Below are 20,378 nucleotides of genomic sequence, written 5' to 3'. Positions count from 1 at the left end.
TACATAGCCTAGAATTACTTGTTAGCTCTCATTTCTACAGTGCTAATAGATGTACCCATTATTCCTAGGAGAGGATACTAGTTCTGCACTTCTATTAAAAGATGCTTATCCTACAACAACAAGGCAAGGCAAGGGAGGCTATTTAATGTCTTCTCCAAGTTTTTCAAGCTGGTGTGGGGATGAAACTTTTTCTCCCTGTTAAACACAGGACTAAGCAATGACCTGGGTCTCTGACAGAAAGGGATGAATCTATCACATAGGGATAGACAGAGAAAGGGAACAGATTGCTAAGAAGAGCTTTATCCCATCTATATGAGTCAATGATTCACCTCTTTTTCTGCAAAGATTAAAAAGAAGTTTGATTTAGGTTTTCATCATTTGAAAAAACACAATATATTAGAAATTATTCCCCTCTCATAATTATGGCAATTTTTTAAAACTATCAATCATTAGTTGTACAATAAACAATGTCAAGATTTTGGTCTACCAACAGCATTTTTTTTTATTTAACCATAAGTTAAAGATAGCTTTATTAACGTTTACTACAACATAGGTTAAATATACAAGGGTATCTAAAAATTCTGTGGAGTTAAATTACAAGTTTATTTTAGTACCAAAAAAGTTGAAAACCATGCATAATATTTTCAAAATATGCATCATCCACGAACTTTGTGAAGACCTCACTAGAATGTGGAGAGTGATCAGAAACTTTGTTTTGTGACCTGAATTATCTCTTGGTGATACTATTCTATCTTTAAGGCTAAATTAGATTTTAGTTTTCAAAGCTTAAATAATGTAAAACATTCAGTGCTCTACTATTGGTGATGCTGGCTGATTCTGCAAAATGTAAATGGTTTCAAATAAACATACACAAAAATTCTGACTTTATATATTCCTGTAACTATGGAATAGACTTTCTATTAACTAGCATAATGTGATAATGGTAACAACAGTAAGATTTTATAAATTATTGCCAGAGCAATTTTAAGTTAGATTAAAGGATAATATTTAGAATTCTAGTATATATAAAATTGAATTATTAAGCATGAGAAATGAAATATTGCCTTCATTCACATGTAGATCTATGTGCTTGTAGTAATACTAATGTTTCTCTTCTGTATAGTGTAAAACAGATAGCTATCTTTAAAAGAATATTTTTTAAGCTTATTTTAATCATGACAGAGTGTGTGCATGCAAGCATGAGAGACAGAGAGAAAGAGAGAGAAAGAAAAGCACCCTCAATAAGATCTCAACATACCATGATCTCCTTCCCCAGTCCTCTAGTTCATAAGGCTATCGAGTATATGCATGTCTGGAATGTTTTCAAGCTGACCTCAGGATCAAAACTCACAGTCGGTCATGTGGCTTCCAGCACAGCTCAGTTCACCAAGTGCACCACAAAGCTAGACCCAGATAGCTGTATTAACAGAAGACAAGAAAGGTGCAGTGGGCAGAGAAGGGTGCTAAGAATAGGCATTCCCAAGGTCATGCCTTCCATGGATCAGAGTGGCTTCTACCAAAACACGCTGCCTTCCAAATCAATGAAAAACAGAATACAGTTCAGGAGCAAGGTGAGAAAGGAGTTGCCTAAAGCAAGTGTTTCCCAGCTCTTAGACAGGTACCAGTATGTGGCCTGATAGCAACTGGGTGACCCTCCAAGAGGAGAATGGTGAGTGAGCAAGGTTAGTTTCATCTGTATTTACAGTCACTCCCTGTAACTTGCATTATTGCCTGAGCACTGCTTCCCGTCAGATCAGGGGTGGCATTAGATTTTCATGGGAACACAAACCCTATTATGAACTGTGCATGCAAGGGATCTAGGTTGTGTACTTCTTATGAAAATCTAATGCCCGATGATCTGAGGAGGATCTGAGATAGTAATACTAGTGCTAGGGAATGTCTGTAAATTCTTAATTATGATAAGCAGTATATTTCACTATATAATACAATATAATCATAGAAATAAAGAGCATAGTAAAATGCCCTTGAGTACTTGAATCATTCTAAAACCACCCCTCCCCAACACTGAAAAACTGTCTTCCATGGAACCAGTCCCTGGTATTCAAAAGTTTGGGGACCACCGGCCTAAAGGGCCTACGTCACTGGATGTAATATGAAGATCTGGTTCTTTCAGTTCTCCTCTGTGGAGGAACGGAATTCTCCCACAGTGGCCTAGCTGTGTGGCTTGAGATGAGAGAGTCCTTTAACTTTATTAGGGTTGTACAAATAAAATCTAAAGCCTAGCCCCTCTCTAAAAGTTTATGACAGCATCTATTAGAGTAAAAAATAACTGCACATTTCAACAGTTAATGGTTCTCAATTATGGAATTGCATCAAAATCCTCTGAAGAGCTTTTAAAAAGTAAAGATAAACAGACTCTACTCCAGACTATTGATTCAGACTGCCGTGGGTGAACGGTCAGTGACACTGGTATTTTCAAGACCTCTACAGCTTCTTGCTTCTGCACTGAAGTTGGGAACAACACTTAAAGGAATAAAAGTGAAATTTAGATACAGTTAAAATTGAATAGTGATATAAGAACCAGTTAAAAATCTAAAAGAAAAAAAAATTGTCAAAATACAATGAAGGTAGTAAGCATATAAAGAAATATCAAATATCCATTTTTAATAATCAATGTGAAATAGATGCACATAACTTTAGTATGAACAAAATGCTACAGGAAAAACAGAAAAATGGAAAGTTTCCAACAGCAGAAATGAAGTCATAAAAGGGCCTAAGGGCGTGTACAAAAGGAGAGGCTTCAATTTTAAACTTATATTTGATACACAATATGACAGTGAGGCAAGTACTGTAGAAATGAATCTTGGGCTACAAAAGTTTGGTAAAAGAAACTTACAATATACAACCTGAATAAATGCAATTTATTAAGCAGGATTTAAAATCTTCATAAATATAACAAAATTGACACAGCAAAATGAATAAGTAAAAATCCAGTGATAAAAAATGCATGTCTTTGAGAGATTTCTGATGGATATTCATGGCTGGTAACCAGAAAATTACTGATATATGCACAACAGTGTGTGGAATTCATAACAGGTGATTAATAAACACTGAGTGAATGAATGAGCAGATGAATGAACAAATATCCAACCAAGAGCAACAAAAATCCTGTGCTTTAAATATCAAAATAGAAGCAAAGTGAAGAAGGAAATAGATAAGAACCTAAAAATACTTTCTGTACACTGAAACCAATCAATAAATAGAAGATACAACTACCACCACCTCAAGTCACCATAAAAAATAGGTTGCTGAAAAAGGGTCAACCAAACAGTGGTACCTGTTAGCAATTTAATACTACCTTACTTGCTTAACCATCCTTAATCCAATCTAAGATGGCATTAATATGAAATTATAATGATTTGAAATAATTAATCACTTAAATTATAATAGTCTCAGAATAAAACGAGTTGACAATATTTACTTAGTATGAATTGAAATCACACACACTGGCAATACATTCTATTCTATTTTGGGTTTGCTAAGCTAGCACCAAGAGCAATGGCAGAAGAAATTAAATCTATTCTGCCTGGCACATGGCTAATGGTGTGGAAAAAAATAAATTTTCAGAGGAGTAAAGAATTTCTCCACTGGAGGACAAATCCATGGTCAGAGAAGCAGTTACTGCTTGGCTGCTTACTGACTCTCCTGAAGTGTTGTCATATCTGTCGTTAAGTCAGAGAACTCTCACCACCCAAAGAAATCAATGGTAAGTACATTTCTTTCTCCCTCCTTCCTTCCCCAAAGTCAGCAGTCTGTAGGTTCTATTGCTGCTGCTGTTGCTGCTGCTTTTTCTTATTCTTTTTTTTTTTTTTTGTAATATGTGGGGGTACCTATCCATTTTAGTCAATTTTTATTGTCATAAAATTCAGTACTTTTGTGACCAAGCTATGTAAGTGGCTGCATACTCACTGGTGAAGGCAATACTCTTTCCAAAGCTTGATTATGCAATTACCCTTGTCTGGAAAACTCTCTCCCTCATCTTTTGCTCATTCGGTTCTAATGTCCCAGGAGGCAGCAGAAGTACCATTCCTCCTGCACCATTACTGCTTCCTTCTCTCCCATGATGATACCTGTAAACACTGATGGCCTGTCACTGGACACCTGTGGTATTTAAAACAAAACTCCTGACAATAGCTCAACTCAAATATCACATTAGAAGGTACTATCACATTTCCTGAAACAAATATTCCAGGTGAAAATTGCCAGTTTCCTTTCATTTCTTTCTTTTCTACTTTACTGTGTGCTGCAGCTTTCTTAATTCATCATACATGTATGACTATTTTTTTTCCTTGAGGACAGCTTTATTTTTCTTTTTTGAGAGGTTTTTGCTATAGGGTGTGTGCACTTGCCAGAAAGAGAGAGAGAGAAATAGAAAGTGAGAAATCACCCCCCAGGGGGGATGGCCACGCTGCAATTCCTTCTCCTCTATTCTCCTCTCAGGATCTTGGGCACCCACACGCATGCGCCCGGCATGAGTTTAAGCCACCGGGTATAGGACTCGGACTGCAGTTGGCTACATGACAGTTCAGCAACATAGCCATTATGCTAACTGCTGGTCCCGAGGACAAGTTTATACTAGGTTACTCCTTGCAATTACCAAGCATTGTGCTTTACTCAGAAATAAGTCTGATACAAGTTAAAACTGCAAAGAAAACAGAAGTTTAATATTTCAAGTAAGCATAAAAAGTGCTTAAGTCTATCCACACTCTATGGTAGAGAGCGAAAAATTGGAGGACATAAAAGCAGTGAAGGTACTTAAGAATAGGACAGTGTGGAATGGGGGAGGTGAAGAGAAGAGGATAGAGAAAGATAGCAAGAGAACAATAGAGAGGCAGGACGGTAGTGAGAATCAGATATGGCTTATTACCTGTTGATGAGGACATGTATTCTCAACTGGATTGGTCTGAGAAATATTTATTTCATGATGTGTAAAGTCTTTACAAGCAAAATGAGAAATAGTGATTGACTATTTTAAAAAATAACTAGAATAATAATAATAATGATTGGGAAAAACAGAGAAAAGATATTGAATGTTGAAGCGGGGAATATTTTAGTACTTGAAAGGTGAAATAATGCAAAATTTTCTGATAGTTTTTCTACTTTTTTATCAGGTAGTATCATGAAGAGAAAAAAAAATATCTACTACTCTGAAATGGCTACTTAATTTATCATTTCAAAGAAGGAATTACAGTAAGAAAAAATTCCCAACTCATTTGAGGGAATTGAGCCAACAAAAAGTTAACATCTGTTAAGATTTAGAAAGATACCTGTATGGATTTACTAACTGTAAATGTGCAGAACTTTATCTGTTTGTTCTTTCCTCTTTCTTTAAGGGGATAAATAGCCAAACTAATTTGATTTTTCCAGATTTGCAAATTTTATAATGGACTAAAATCCTGAGAGAGCTAAGAGCAGATGGATGATTGTGTTATTCTAATTTCAACTACCTTAGGTTTTAGAAAGCTGTCATCTTAAAAAAGACAATCAATTTCTCATTTCAAGAAACATGAAAAAACATTGAATATATCTATGTAGCATTTGCTTTGAAACATCTTTTATATCAAAACATGGTTTCTATTTAAAGTAAATAGAATGAAATTTTATAATAGCAAACTATTGTCCAATGGCTAAATAATACATGACAAAATCTTAGGATAAAAACAATAGTAGCAGCAAGTTTACCATATCATAATAATAATAAATAAATAATAATAATAAATATTAAATAATCAGTCAACAGAAAGCCACTTTATTGTTGGCTTTCCTGTAAGATTCTAGTAGATAGCTGTTCAGTTAGAGCTGTAAAGAATTTAAATTCACATTCAGGGTTTATGTCCCTAAACAATACATTCAACAAAGCCAACATCTAGAAATATAACAGAGGACAGTAAATGTGCATGCACTGAGCAATCAGTCTTACTGAGTATTTAGATAATGTGTCCAACATAATTTTAATTTTATATTAGCTACAGAAAATAGGACCCAGTAGAACAATGTGCTAAAGAGAGTTTCAGAAATGGGAGATAATGGCCCAGCCTGGTGGCATACTCAGTAACAAACTGAACTGACAGTGCTGGAAGCCACTGGGGCAACTGAGGCTTAGAAACCCCAGGTCAGACTGAAAACACAATGGATGGGCATAGAGGTATCCAAGATCCTGAAAAGATGGAGAGTTGGAAAAGAGGATCATGGCATGACAAGACATGATCAAGGGTGATTCTCTCTCTCTCTTTCTCTGTCATGCATGTACGCGTACTCTCTATCACTAATAAACTTTTAAAAAACTAAATTGGAGGTTATATTTAAAACTAAAAAGATACTCTAGTCATGCAAATCTTCATGATTATCACTTCTTACTCATTTATTGTGTTACAGACTTGATGATTAATCCCTATATGTTTTCCTGTAAATTTTTATGCTTATTAATAAAGTTAAAATATTCTTCACAAATGCTTTTCTTCAAAATCTCTTCAGTTTCTGTTTACTTTCCTCTATGCCTTAATGTCCTTATTTTAAATGTGATGATGCCTACTTTAGAGTGGTTATAGAGTTGATTGATACTATGTGTATCAAGTGGCTTAGCATACTATCTAATTTATAAGACGTGCTGGATAGCTATCAGTCCTTTCACCCACCATAATTTTTGTTTAATGTTATCTTGTATTTGCCTCTAATTTGCATTTCATTCACTTAAGTTTTCTTTTAATCCCGTTTCCAAAGATAAGAGAATCCCAATAATGTAAATAATTAAGTATAGTGTTATCTACATATTTGTAAATATCAACATATTTAGAGTTATTACAGAAATTTGTGTGAGTATAGATGTTTATACCAGTATGTATATTTAATCAAATACCTTAAGATTATCTTTGTTTTAAAAATCCATCCTCATTAATTTATGAGACTTTTTGTTGTCTGATTTTTAATAAATTAGCTTTTCTTTAGAACTATATTTCATAGTAGAGAATGTCACAGACAATTCAGTATATACTTCTAGAATAATCAGTAAATGTTGTGAACATTCAAAATGAATATATTTATTCCCTTGATTTGTTTATTACACACTGTGTACATGCTTTTAAAACTATTCTGTACCCTACAAAGATGTGTAATGATTATGTAAATCATAAATCACAATAAATATTTTTTTAAAAATACAAAAGAACTTGAGACCTGCCGGAACAATTTAAACTTATCATATATAATATAACAACTATTGAAATGGTACTTTAGGGCCAGCAAGTAGCCTGGTGGTTAAGGTGCTGGATCCCACATGGCCAATTCCACTGGTTTGAGTCTTAGACTTGGTGGCCTGAAAAACATGCAAGGTGTGAGTACATGCATGATCAAAACCCTGGGAGGAAACTGGAGAAGGGAGTGTGGTGTGGCCATCCCCCATGAGTGGTGTTTTCTCACTCTCTCCCTCTCACTGTGTCTCTAACAAGCATACGTGTCCTATGGCAAAGCAAACAAACAAAAAACACTTAAGAAAAAAAAATAATGGTACTTTAAATAAAATCAATAGGAATAGAGAGGAAGAATTTTTGCTTTTGAGTAAGAGGAAAGGTAACATTCTAGCTGGAATTTATGACCTGGATATTATCATTTAACTATCATGAGGGGAAAACTTCCAACCAGAAGAAATAATAGTAGCCAAGATTCAATAAGGTGAACACACAGGTTTGATTGGGTAGTGATTGGTAATAAGACTAGAAAGACAGGCTGAGCCATATTGTGAGTATATATTTTTTTAATTTATCTTTTTGTTACTTACATAGTGTCTAGCTTCAATAAACAACATGTTTTTATTTTGCTTTGTTTCCTCCTTTAAGAAGTTTTTGCCTTAGAGTGTGTGTACATTCACCTGAGAAATAGAGACAGTAAGAGGGAAAGTGAGAAATCACCCCCTGGGGGCATGGCCACACCATCATCCCTTCTCTATTCTCCTTCTGGGATCTTGGGCATGCATGCACACACGCCCAGCATGATTTTCAAGCCACAGGTCCAGGACTTGACCCTCAGTCAACCATGTGGGAGTCCAGTGGCATAATCGCTATGCCATCTGGTGGCCCAAATAACACACATTTGAATGATGATTTCTTTAGTAAATGGAGAAGTCATCTCATCCTTATGGGGAAAAGGAAGAATTATCCTGATGCCCTATTAACATGAATCTATGCTACCTCTCTACTGGTCTTCACTGTCTTTTCATTCACAGTCCCTTAGGTATTGGGATTCATTTTCAGCTAATTTCAGTTCTGTACTCTGTTTTGTCCTTTCAACAGTAACTATAATAATATTCCTAAGGTACATATCAATCAAGTAAAGCTGCTAAGAAATTTTAGGTGATTTATTCTATTGTCTACTAAATTAAGATAAATTCACTGACACAATATATAAAATCCCCTTCCTCCATTTCTCTTATCCTTTCCTTCTTTTTTAGGCACACATATGTTGACATTGCTATTCTAGGTGCAAAGAATACAATGATGGGAAAAACAAACTACCCTAGAAGAGTTTATAACAATTAGGCATTAAGTCATAATATGAGAAAAATTACAAGATATGCTGTTGGTTTTAAATACCAAACTGATGATATAGTAATTTATATTTCCAGCTCATACCTTTCCTCTAAACTTCAGATTCACATATCAAGCAATCAAACCATGTCTACCTGAGTGTCCAACAAATATCCAAAACCTCACATGTAAGTCAGTTCTGGTTATCTCCCCTTCTTTTTAATCTATTCCTCCACCATTTTTGTTCATCTCCAAGTGTGAAAATTTCACCCTCCCTGTAGGTCAGAACTGTAGTGTAGAGTCCTCCTTGATCTTTTCTCTTATCCTCATACCCAATTTGTTACCCAGTCTGTTGGTCCTATCTTCAAAATACATCCAGAATCCAAGCACGTCTCACCATCTCCACAAATGACATCTTCATCTGAACCATTAGTATTTTTCATCTGGATCTTTTCAATAGCCTCTTAACACATCTTCTCACTTCAGCCCTTCACCTCCCTTTAGTTTTTCTCAACATAGCAGCCATAGATATCTTACAAAATATAAATTACCATGTCATTCCTATCTTCGAATCCTGTAATGACTTTTAAGATCCTGTATCACTTTTTCCTCTTTGTTTTCAACACCAACAATTCTTCCCCTTTACTTCTTTCTGGTCACATTCGTCTTTCTGTCCATTTGTTGGAACTGAACATACCAATATGTCTTGCTCCTACTTCCCCTGCTGGTCTTTGTTCAAAAATCATATCACCAATAAAACTTTATAGGAACAAAATTTAATACTGTAACTCTCACCCCAAACTAGCACTCTGGAGCTCCCTTCTCTGCTATGAATTTCTCATTTATCATAACAACTTACATACTGAATCTTTTACTTACTTATTTTCTGCCTTCCCACCAGAAAGTAAACCTGTATGGGCAAGAGTTTTGTCCCTTTTTGTTCACTGCTGAGTCCTGGTGCTTTGCAAAGTCCTAGTACATAGTAGAGGATAATCATGACTGTTTGTTGAATGAACAAATGTATGTGTGTGTCTGGGGCAGGAGATAGCTGAAAATGATGCAAATGGTTTAATATTCCTGAAAAATAAGCAAGAAGCATGGAAAAAAAGGAAAGAGATTAAAGAGGAGAGGAGCGTGTTATTTTAAGGCTATGGGTACAGTGGTTAAAAGGTCGGATGTCATGCTGTGGTCAATGGTGAGCTTCTAAAAGGTAGTGGAATGAATGGGTCAAATTTACATTTCAAAAGTCACTTTGATAACAGTGAGAAAATACCACTGGGGAGAAAGATATCACACTCTAAGCAGAGATATCAGCTAAGGAGACTAACACAAGAAATGATGACAATCTAAACTAACACAAAGAGTAAAGCGGAAGTAATTACGTAAATTTGAGATACACGAAGAACATGAAATATGGTAATTACAAGAGAAATGAGGACTTAGAAAAGAGTCGGTGATGATTCCTTGGTTTCTGGCTTACACAGTACCTGACTGTACTGCCTACTGACAGACATGGTAGAAGGACAGTGTATGTCAATATGTATAAAGTGAACCCCCTATTGGACATTTTGAGTTTGAGAGGTTTAGTGGCATATTCAGGTGATACTTATCTATTAGACATTTGAAAATATGAGAATGAAATTAAGAGTAGATCTTTCAGTAGAAGATGTAAAGATGTAAATGTCGAATTAATCATTATATACAAAGTAAGAAAATATATGTAAGCAGATGAAATCACTAGGGAATACTAAATAAAATCAAAATAGTGGAAGATCTTGCCTAAGAAAAAACAACTTTTAGGGGCCAGACAGTGGTACTGAGCTCATTTAATACTCTGTAAGGCTGACTCAACATGGGGCGTTTTCAGGTTCACATTCAGAGACCTCTCTGAACATGCTAAGCACATTCATGCCCATGATCTGGGTTGGGCTCAGGCAGAGGGGGATCACAGTGTGAAGATCCTGTTAGAGGTGCTGTCTCTGTCTCTTCCTCAGGGAATAAAGTGCACAAACTAGAAAAATCTTTAAATTAATAGAAAAAAGAGCCCAAGAAAAAGTCCCAGAGTTACTAGGAAACCCAGAGATTTACAAAGAGGAGAGACTGAATGATATCTGGAATGTATATGGCACCAATTAAGACATTTTTAGTGTTGAAAAATGTGTGCATATTTATAATCTAATTACACATTTATTTTTATTTTTAAAGAATTGTTTTATTTCACTTTATTTATTCATTTATTTATTAATTTTAACTTCACCAGAGAGGGACAGAGTGAGAGAGAGAGAGAGAGAGAGAGAGAGAGAGTGCGAGAAAGCAAGCTGTCAGGTCTGGGACTTCAATGAGGGTTGGCCATGTGGGAGGTCAACACCCTTACCTACCACATCACCTGCCGGCCCACTAATTACACAAAATACTGTCTATTTGTTCACTATTTTTCAAACTTTAAAATGTTTAAAATGTACCTGTATATTCCACTGAGGGAAAGTAGCATTCAGCCGGGCTTTCAGTGAGATGAAGCACAAATATTTCAAGTAATTCCACTAAAGCTGTAATAAACAAGACAATAATTAGAATATGAAAGGTCAAGAATAATACGTGATAATACAGCTCTAAATCACAGATAAAAGTCATCAGAACTTCTTTATAGTTACATTCTAAGAGGGTCCAACTCAAAATGCACACCCTTTTAGTATTCATAACATTTCTGATTTAAATTAAACTTTAATAGCTTAGCTGAGAATCTATTCAATGTAATCGCTTAGCTGAGAACAAAATTCTGGGGAAAAAAAATCATCTGTTATCTTTAGATCCTCTAAGGATAATTTCAGAATTTGCTAAATGATTTCAATACAAGAAGAAAAGTATCACTAATTAGGCTATAATATCTCCTTATTATTATTTGCACCCACAGAGAAAAATATTAGTAGACTCCAAGATAAGGATCAATGCACAGCTCATGTCCCCTTCAAAACCAGGACATACTAAATGTTTAATACACTTTACAACTAAGGGTTTCTGTTCCAGGCAACCAGATCAAACGAAGGTTTTCCCTATCTGGCTTGGAAGTGACAAATGATTCTTTTCTAGACTGGTTCAATAATACTCCTGTGCATGCTTGCTTACTTGCTTGCTTACATGTATGCATGTGTGTGTGTGTGCATTTGTGTATAATATTAAATATATTATATAATGTATAATTATATAAGCTATATAACATCTATTATATGTATATATATTATATATATGATTGTTGGAAAAGTTATGACAGTTTGCATAGAAAAAATGCATCATGACTTTTCTGACAACTCAATATATTCCTCAAAATAGATATAACTAAGTAGATCCTTATTAATATGCAGGCCAGAGTTTTCTAGCTGAAAACAATTATATCTACAGAATCACTGATATGCTTGTATTAATACATAGTAAGTAAGCTTCAGTCACCTTTAAAAACTGTGCCCTAATTACATTCGGAATATTAACTATGACCTATATTAACGGAATGGACCCTATTTCACATACAAGTACATTTTAAGGACATCATTCTTAAAGGAAAATTAGTGTTCAATATTTGAAACTGTAAAATCAAGACAGAATAAATGATTCTCAACAACTGTATCTGACAAGCTATATCTCATAATATTTTAATAGCTTAAGATAAAAAAGAAATGTTTTTATTCATTGAACTCTATTCATGTTATGGTTTCAAAGTAAAATGAGTATTAAAAAGAATGAGAATGCAATAGTCAAGGGTCAGAAAGGACACCAGTACTGCAGATATTTTAAGTTTATAGGTTCTTAGGCTAATTCTATCTCTACATGCATAGGCACAAATTCTACTATATAATAAAAATCATTCAAAGGTTTTTCTTCTATAAATCCATGTATAAATAATAACCTTTAGGAGAGAGCTTTTAAGTTCAATGTTTATAAACTTTTTTCAAAAATCACTTAATATTGAGAACCAGCAGTTAGAGTAATGGCTATGTCCCTGGACTCCCATGTCAACTGCGGTTTGCGTCCCTGACCCGGTGGCTTAAAACTCACGCCGGGTGCATGTGCGTGCATGCCCAAGATCCCAAGAGGAGAATGGAGGAGAAGGGATTGCGGCGTGACCATCCCCCCCGGGGGGTGATTTCTCGCTTTCTGTCTCTATGTCTCTGTCTGTCTGGTGAGCGCACGTGCCCTATAGTGAAAACCTCTCCAAAAAAAAAAAAAAATCATTTAATATTGCCTCAAGATTACAAATTTTGCAGAAAGAACAATGGCTTGATGTAATTCCAATAGAATCAGTCTTTTTGTTTTGTTTTGTTTCATAGTTTTTGTCAGAGGGCATGTGTACTGGCCAGAGAGACAGAGAAAGAAAAAGCAAGCAAGAAAGCAGTCCCTATAGAGGTCACACCATAATCTATTCTCTGTTTCTCTCTGCACACATGCACAAGCATTGAGAATGTTTTTCAAGCCACAGGGTCAAGAATGCCAATCGTGCAGTCGGCCTTTTAGGATCTAGCCATCTTAACCACCATGCCACTGGCTGGTCCTAGAATCATTTGTAATAGCTGATAACTTAAGATGCAAGCTATATATTAGTAACAAAGATTATTCAAAAAGATTAACTAAAATGGAAATGTACATTTAAAATTCTTACTACATTGTCATTATTATTGTTTGACACAACCATGCTTGATACACGCTATGAGTTTAAGTAAAGTGCTTGATTTAATGGGAAAAGTCACAGTACACTGCTAAACAATTCTTTGAGTCCTAAGACCAAAAGTGGGTTTAGCTAAACGTACTTGAGTAAACTGAGAAAGTTCCTCATCATACCTGTGAAAGAGCTACACATAATACAACCTGAAACTTGAGTCACTAGACCACCTACACAATGTGCAAGGCCACTATTTTCTGATAAGTACTGAGCTTGAAATATAGTTATGTTATTAGATCAACATATTAGAGGCTTATAAACTAATTTATACTTCATATGCAAACATGATGTATTAGATTTCATCTGATTCTACTATCCTAATTTTAACCAGCAATCCCTATAAACAGCACCATACGTTTTCACATATTTTAAAGAACAGGCTATAGCCATGAAACAATGTTAAAAATTGATCCACATATGGTAATTAAACCCAGAATTCCAATATTATTAGCACATTTCTCCAACCAGGTGCTGATGAACTGCATAATTACTAACAGTGGTTACACTTCAGTACAACCAACAGCCTTGCTTACCGTCAATCCACTGAAAATTTCATTACCTATAATTTCAAGGAAATTCTTGTCATGATACAATTCTTAACTCTAAAAACAAATTAACCCTAGGATATTACCACCCAAAAAGTAAACTATAGAACATTGTTTTGTCTAAAGTGAATTTTTATATTTTAAATGACAGATCTGAAATTTCTGTAAAGGATTTCAAATCACAGGCCTTGCACCTTTAACCAAATTTATTTCCTGGGACAGGAATGTGAATTAATAGAATGCAAAACTAAATTTTATTTATATATGTGCGTATATATATTTATATATATTTGTGTGTTTACTTCTCCAAGAGCAAGAGATATGGAGACAGAGACACAGCATTCCCATTAAGGCCCTCACACCACAATCTAGCCTCACCCAGCCCTAGATCACAGGCACATGCATGCCTGCATACTCAGAGGGGTAACTAGATGTGAACTAGGAGCCTGCCCATGAGGGTCAGCTTTGCAGTGTACCATGTTTTACTACTGTCCTAGCAATTGGTCCCTATATTACTTACAGGGTAAAAAGAACACACAGGTTTTCTGCTGAGGAATAACTGAAGAGGAATTTTTCAAGGATATTGAGGTATTGACTCTACTTTCTCCCTTGGCCTTGCCATCTGCTATAACCTGAATGTTGGTGTCACCCCAAAATTCATGTCAGAACTTAAGGCCCATTGTGATAGTATAAAGGGGTAGGAAGTGATTAAGTTATGATAGCAGAGTTCTCATGAATGTAATTAGTGGTCTTATAAGAAATCGAAAGGAGCTGCCTTGTCCCCTTTTCTTCCCTATGAGGATGCGGTAAAATACTGCCATCTTTGAACCAGAGAGCAAGTCCTCATTGATATCCTGAACTTCCCAGCCTTCAGAACTATGAGAACAAAAAGAACTGTGAGAAATTGGGACCAGAAGTTAGTGTAATGGCTATGTCGCTGAACTCCCACGTAGTTGACCGCAGTTCAAGTCCCAGACCCAGTGGCTTAAACTCACACCAGGCATGTGTGCGTGCGTACCCAAGATCCAGAGAGGGGAATGGAGGAGAAAGGATTGCAGCGTGGTCCCCCTTCCTGGGGGGTGATTTCTCGCTTTCTATCTCTCTGTCTGTCTCTGTCTTTCTGGCGAGCGTGTGTGCCCTATAGCAAAAAAAAAAAATTAAAAAAAAATTAATGTTTATTGTTTCTATGCTATTCAGTCTAAAGTATTTTGTTATAGCAGCCCAAATAGACTAAGAAATTATCAAAACAGAAACTGGTTCCCAAAATAGGACAGCTCAATTTTTGTAAACATTCAAATTTTCTGTTGGATTCACTTTTTAAATCACTTAAACATATTTTATTACTGCCAGCATATCATCAGATCATATGAAAACTACATTAACAAAGTTCAATTTTTTTCCCAGTCAATTCATCCTGCATGTAATGGGGCTGGCTGTGTGGCCTGGTGGTTATGGTGGCCAGATTCCAAATGGCTGAACCTATAGTTCAAGTCCTGGATAGAGCAGCTGAAGAAATACACCATGTGGGTGTGCATGAATGCCCCAAATTCTGAAAGTGGAGGAGAGACGGTGGAGGAGGGACTGCAGTGGGACTATTCCTGACGAAAACAGGTGCCCTCTAGCAAAAATAACCAACCAAACAAAAACTTACTAAAGGGTTTGAAGCACTTTACAATCTTGCCTCATCAAACATTATCCACTTTTCATACAAATTATTATATGCACCAGACTATTATACTAAATGTTCTATTAAGTATAAAGAGGTAGGAAGTGATTAAGTTATGAGGGCAGAGTCCTCATGAATGTAATTAGTGCTCTTATAAGAGATTATAAGAGATAAGTCATTGATATTCATTCTTTCTTCTACTTAAAAAAGATACTTTTCTATTTTGTATAATTATAGATTCATAGTAAGTTGCTATTCAAAGACAGTAAATAGTGAACTTCTATTAGCTGTTCTATCATGGTAGAACTGCTGGCAACAACTTCTTAGTCTTCCTTCATATGAGAATGTTTTAATTTCCATTTCATTCCTGGGAACTATTTTCAATAAATACAGGCTTTGAGTTGATAATTCTTTGCTTTCAAAACTTCAGTAATGTCATGCTGCTTCCTGCTATTTTCCATCTTTTCTGAATAGAAGTCCGGTACTAATTGCATTACTTATCCTTGCTATGGTTGGGATCATGGTTTGTCCCCCCAAAGTTTCATGCCTTTGAATCTGGTGCTGGGAGGTGGTAAGGCCAACTGGGTGGTGATCCAAACATAGTGACTACATTATAGATGCAACAGTCTCATGAATAGATTAATGACATCTCAAGAGATTTAATGAGTTTTAGCTCTCATGAGAAGGGGTAAGTTTTCCTGAGAGCAAGTTGGTGTAAACAAGACTGCTGTGAGGAGCTCTCTTTCCCCGCTCATGCCTGCCAGCTTCTGTCTACCATGTTGTAGGCCAGCCTGATTAAAGGTCTATATTCTTTAAACTTTCCAGTTACCAGAAGAGTGAATTACTAAACAATTTTTTTTTTTTTTGGAGAGGTTTTTTGCTACAGGGTGCGTGCGCTCACCAGAGAAACAAAGAGAGACAGACAGATAGAAAGCAAGAAATCACTTTCTATCCCCCGGAGGAATGGCCACGCTGCAATCCCTTCTCCTCCATTCTCCTCTCAGGATCTTGGGCACACACACACACACGCGCGCGCCCAGCGTGAGTTTAAGCCTCTGGGTCCTGGACTTGAACCGCGGTCGACTACATGGAAGTTCAGTGGCATAGCCATTACACTAACTGCTGGTCCCTTAAACAACCTTTATAAACCACCAAGTGTCAGCTATTTCCATTAGTAACACAATAATAGACTAAGACATCTCTGATATATAAGGTATTATTTCTCTCTCTGCTTTCAGGGTGTTTTGTTTGTTGTTTTGTCTTTAGTTTTCATAAGCTTGATTGCATTGAGTCTTGGTGTGAGTTTTTCTGAGTTTCTTTTGCTTAGCTGTTTTCCTCATACTAGTCTATCTGATGCTTTCATTCATGAGTTTTAATGTTTTCAAGTCTGCATATACTGAACATTCCTCTATGTGCCTCTTATATTTTAAAGGACATAGTGCTTTGATATGATCAGATAATCTAAATTACTAATACTTTTGAGGTCCCCTTGCAATGTATACAAAATGAAATGTGAAGGGTGTCACTGGCTAGAGTCCCAAGAAGTCAACCGATATAAGCAAAGCATTATTAGGAATCAGATCTATAGAATCAAGGGACCAGCAGTTAGCGTAATGGCTATGTCACTGGACTTCCATGTAGTCGACCGTGGTTCGAGTCTGGACCCGGCGGCTTAAACTCACGCCGGGCGCGTGTGCGTGCATGCCCAAGATCCCGAGAGGAGAATGGAGGAGAAGGGATTGTGGCGTGGCCATCCCCCCTGGGGGGCGATTTCTCACTTTCTATCTCTCTGTCTGTCTGGCGAGCGCACGCGCCCTATAGCGAAAAACCTCTCCAAAAAGAAAAGAATCAAGTGAGATTTTAACATAACTTTGTAGAAGTATGTTTACTGACAGAGAAAAAGTTGTATAATAGTATATTGTGTGCTGTGGATCATTTTCCAAGAGATTTAAAGAGAAAAACATTAATAGGTGATGATAACGTTGAAATCTTCAGTTCTTGATAACTATAAATTGCACACATTTAAAACCTGAGTTGATACTACAGATGAGAAAGGATGGTAGAGGAGAAAAAGGACTATTGATAAACAGAACAAAATTACAGACAAATAAAAGGAATAATTCCCACAGTTATAAAATACAGTAGGAATTTGAATGTACCCAACACAAAGTACGACATAAAATTGAGATGATGGTACTCTAAGTAACCTGACTTAGTAATTATGCATAATTACTATATGGAAAAATCACACTGTATCTCCCACAAATATGTACTGTTATGCGTCAGTATAAAACTAATACATGCTTAAAATAAACTTTAAAATAGATAAATAGGACTTGAATTGAGCTAGATTACAGAGCCTGCATATGTATGTTAATGCACATCCACACATATACACACCAATATATAATTATACTTGTCTTTCAAACACATAAATTCATTTAATATTTTTTAATTGAGATTACTCTTAAAATGAATTTACCTCAGTTTAAATATAGAAACTAAGTGTTATGAGACATTAAAAATTCTATCATTACCTAAGCAATGTTTTGATTACTTGTGTTTATTTAGTAAATTGTTTGCCTTCCATGTGCGAAACATTAGGAACTGAAAAGGATGTACAAAGAGTGGTAAAGCAAGCAAAGTGATACAGAGCATGGATCCAGCATCAGGCTTCCTGTGTTCATATCTTGGCTCTGCTACTGTGAACTGGGCTAGTTACCGAAAATGTCTATGCCTTGGTTTCCATATCTGTAAAATGCAGCCTATCTTATAAAGTTGCTTAGAAGAATAGTTTTAATGTTAACATTCTAGTTTGTCCTAGTGCAGAGATATGGATAAATAATTAAACAAGTGGTATTTCTTTTTTGTCTTATCACTATCCGGGTGGGACAGAGAGAAACGCTGCACTACACATTTACTTACTGTATTAACCTGCTACTTTGTTAAGGTGTTCTGTACCTTTTTGTAGGTGCAAAATCCACTAGAGACAGTCTATTTTAAACAGTCTCTATTATGCAATCAATGGCAACACATTTACAACATATAACATATCATAATACTTGTTACAAAAAGGTATAAAATGTGCAAAAATAAATATATTTAACTGCTCACTTTATATTCAAATTTTAGACAGAAATATTTCTTGCTCAGAAATATGTATTATTTCTGAAACATAAATTTTCCCACAACAAAATACAGATTTTTTTCTATGTTCCACTTTTAATTTTATAACAAATCACAGTCATGAAAACCATAAAATGTGGCTGATAAGTAGACAAATACTTTTAAATTATAGCTTACAGTAATCTAGCTAATACTGACATTAGAATTTTTTAGAGCTTTCTACTTTATTCAAAATAAACAATAACAATTACAAGAAACAAACAGACATGTAAATATCTGAATGTAAATGAGCTTGTTTGACAATTTAGAAAATACAGCTGTTCATGCAAAACAAAATTTCTTTGAAGTCACTAAATCTATTTGGATATCCAGGATACGGCAATATTTCAAAATACTCATTTTGATAAAAAAATTCAATATATTTTCTAAGAAGATAGCAATATAGCATACTCAGGTGAAAAATTATAAAATCACGCAAGTTGCTGTCTAGGTCCAAGGCCATTTATGCAGTTCAAAAAAACACCTTAATTTTTGTTCTCTCAGAATCACAAGCGTCTCAGAAGTCAATGGACTTCTGGAATTAGCCTCTTGTTTTCTAGATTTGTAAATACTAATGCTCAGGAACATAGCTTCTACTAATTTTCATACTATAAAAACAAAAACAGAAAACCCACACAACAGAAATAATGCACTCACCACTGCCACTGATTATATCAGGTTTGGACTTCATTATTTCACGAAACTGTCTCCGGCAGTTTTCTATCAATTCGGTTTGTTTATCAGACATTTTGAAGTGTAATAAAAGCTTTCCAAGATCATTGTCTAATAGGAAATATAACATGTTATATTATTATAATAGGTCATACCGGATATAATGAAAAATTTAAAATTGAGAATATGAAGACTTCCAAATTCTAGAAGTAGAACAAATACAGCATTCAAAGAAAAACATTTTTTGTAATTACATATTATATTAATTATCTGACATTTATTTTAAAATTATAAAATAAGATCAGCAGATCGCACAGCAGTTACATTGCTGGACCCCTACATGGCTGACTGTAGTTCAAGTCCCAGACAGGGCAGCTTCAAGCTCATGTTGGACTCATGTACATGCATGTCCATGATCCCATGAGGAGAATGGAGGAGAAGTGAATGTGGCACAGCCATCTCCCCCTGGGTGGTGATTTCTAATTTTACCTTCTCACCATCTGTCTGCTTCTCTCTCTCTCTCCTTCTCTTCTTCTCTCTCCCTGTCTCCCTCTCTACTTCTCTCTCTCTCTCTTTCTCTCTCTCTCTCTCAGCTGAGCCCATGCACCCTACGACAAAAACTTCTAAAACAAAGTCATAAAATAAGTTAATTTATTAAAAGCTCATAAAATGGATTCCTGATTTCTTGCCATAATTCTTGAATAGTCTATTTCATATATGAATGTGACTCGTAACTGAGTATATAGATTAATAATGTGAACTTTAAGACTTTATTGCATAGACAGACATAAATATTATACTTATGCTTTATGTACATTCAGAAATAAATATATTAATTTATATAAAAGTAAAAGAAAGCATAAATACAGAAAATCTCAAATCTAGTTATTTAGTTCATACTCTTGAAAAAATATACTGATAAACAGATTAAAATACCTACTCTGGGACCAGCCATGTAACCTAGTGGTTAAAAGAACTGGATCCCACATGGTCAACTGTGGTTTGAATCCTAGCCCTGGTGACTTTTTTTTTTTTTTTTTTTTTGCCCTTTTCCCCCCCCCCCTGGTTCCCCTCCTCTTTCC

At 35.4% G+C, this 20,378-nt stretch overlaps 1 protein-coding gene across 1 annotated transcript in view; it reads right to left on the bottom strand.

The window, feature by feature from the left end:
• The window catches only part of TBC1D32 (TBC1 domain family member 32), a 226,089-nt gene that overhangs the window by 51,929 nt on the left and 153,782 nt on the right, over window positions 1–20,378 (bottom strand). The window contains exons 27-28 of the mRNA XM_027769471.1: window positions 19,282–19,407; window positions 11,003–11,086 (exon numbers count right to left, since the gene is read on the bottom strand). Coding sequence (XP_027625272.1) covers window positions 11,003–11,086; window positions 19,282–19,407 — 210 coding nt within the window. The remainder of the gene's footprint in view (window positions 1–11,002; window positions 11,087–19,281; window positions 19,408–20,378) is intronic.

Source organism: Tupaia chinensis, unplaced genomic scaffold (assembly GCF_000334495.1).
Source record: "Tupaia chinensis unplaced genomic scaffold, TupChi_1.0 Scaffold149798_1, whole genome shotgun sequence".
In the NCBI taxonomy this organism is placed as follows: domain Eukaryota; kingdom Metazoa; phylum Chordata; class Mammalia; order Scandentia; family Tupaiidae; genus Tupaia; species Tupaia belangeri.
This window is presented reverse-complemented; position numbering and strand designations above follow the sequence as displayed.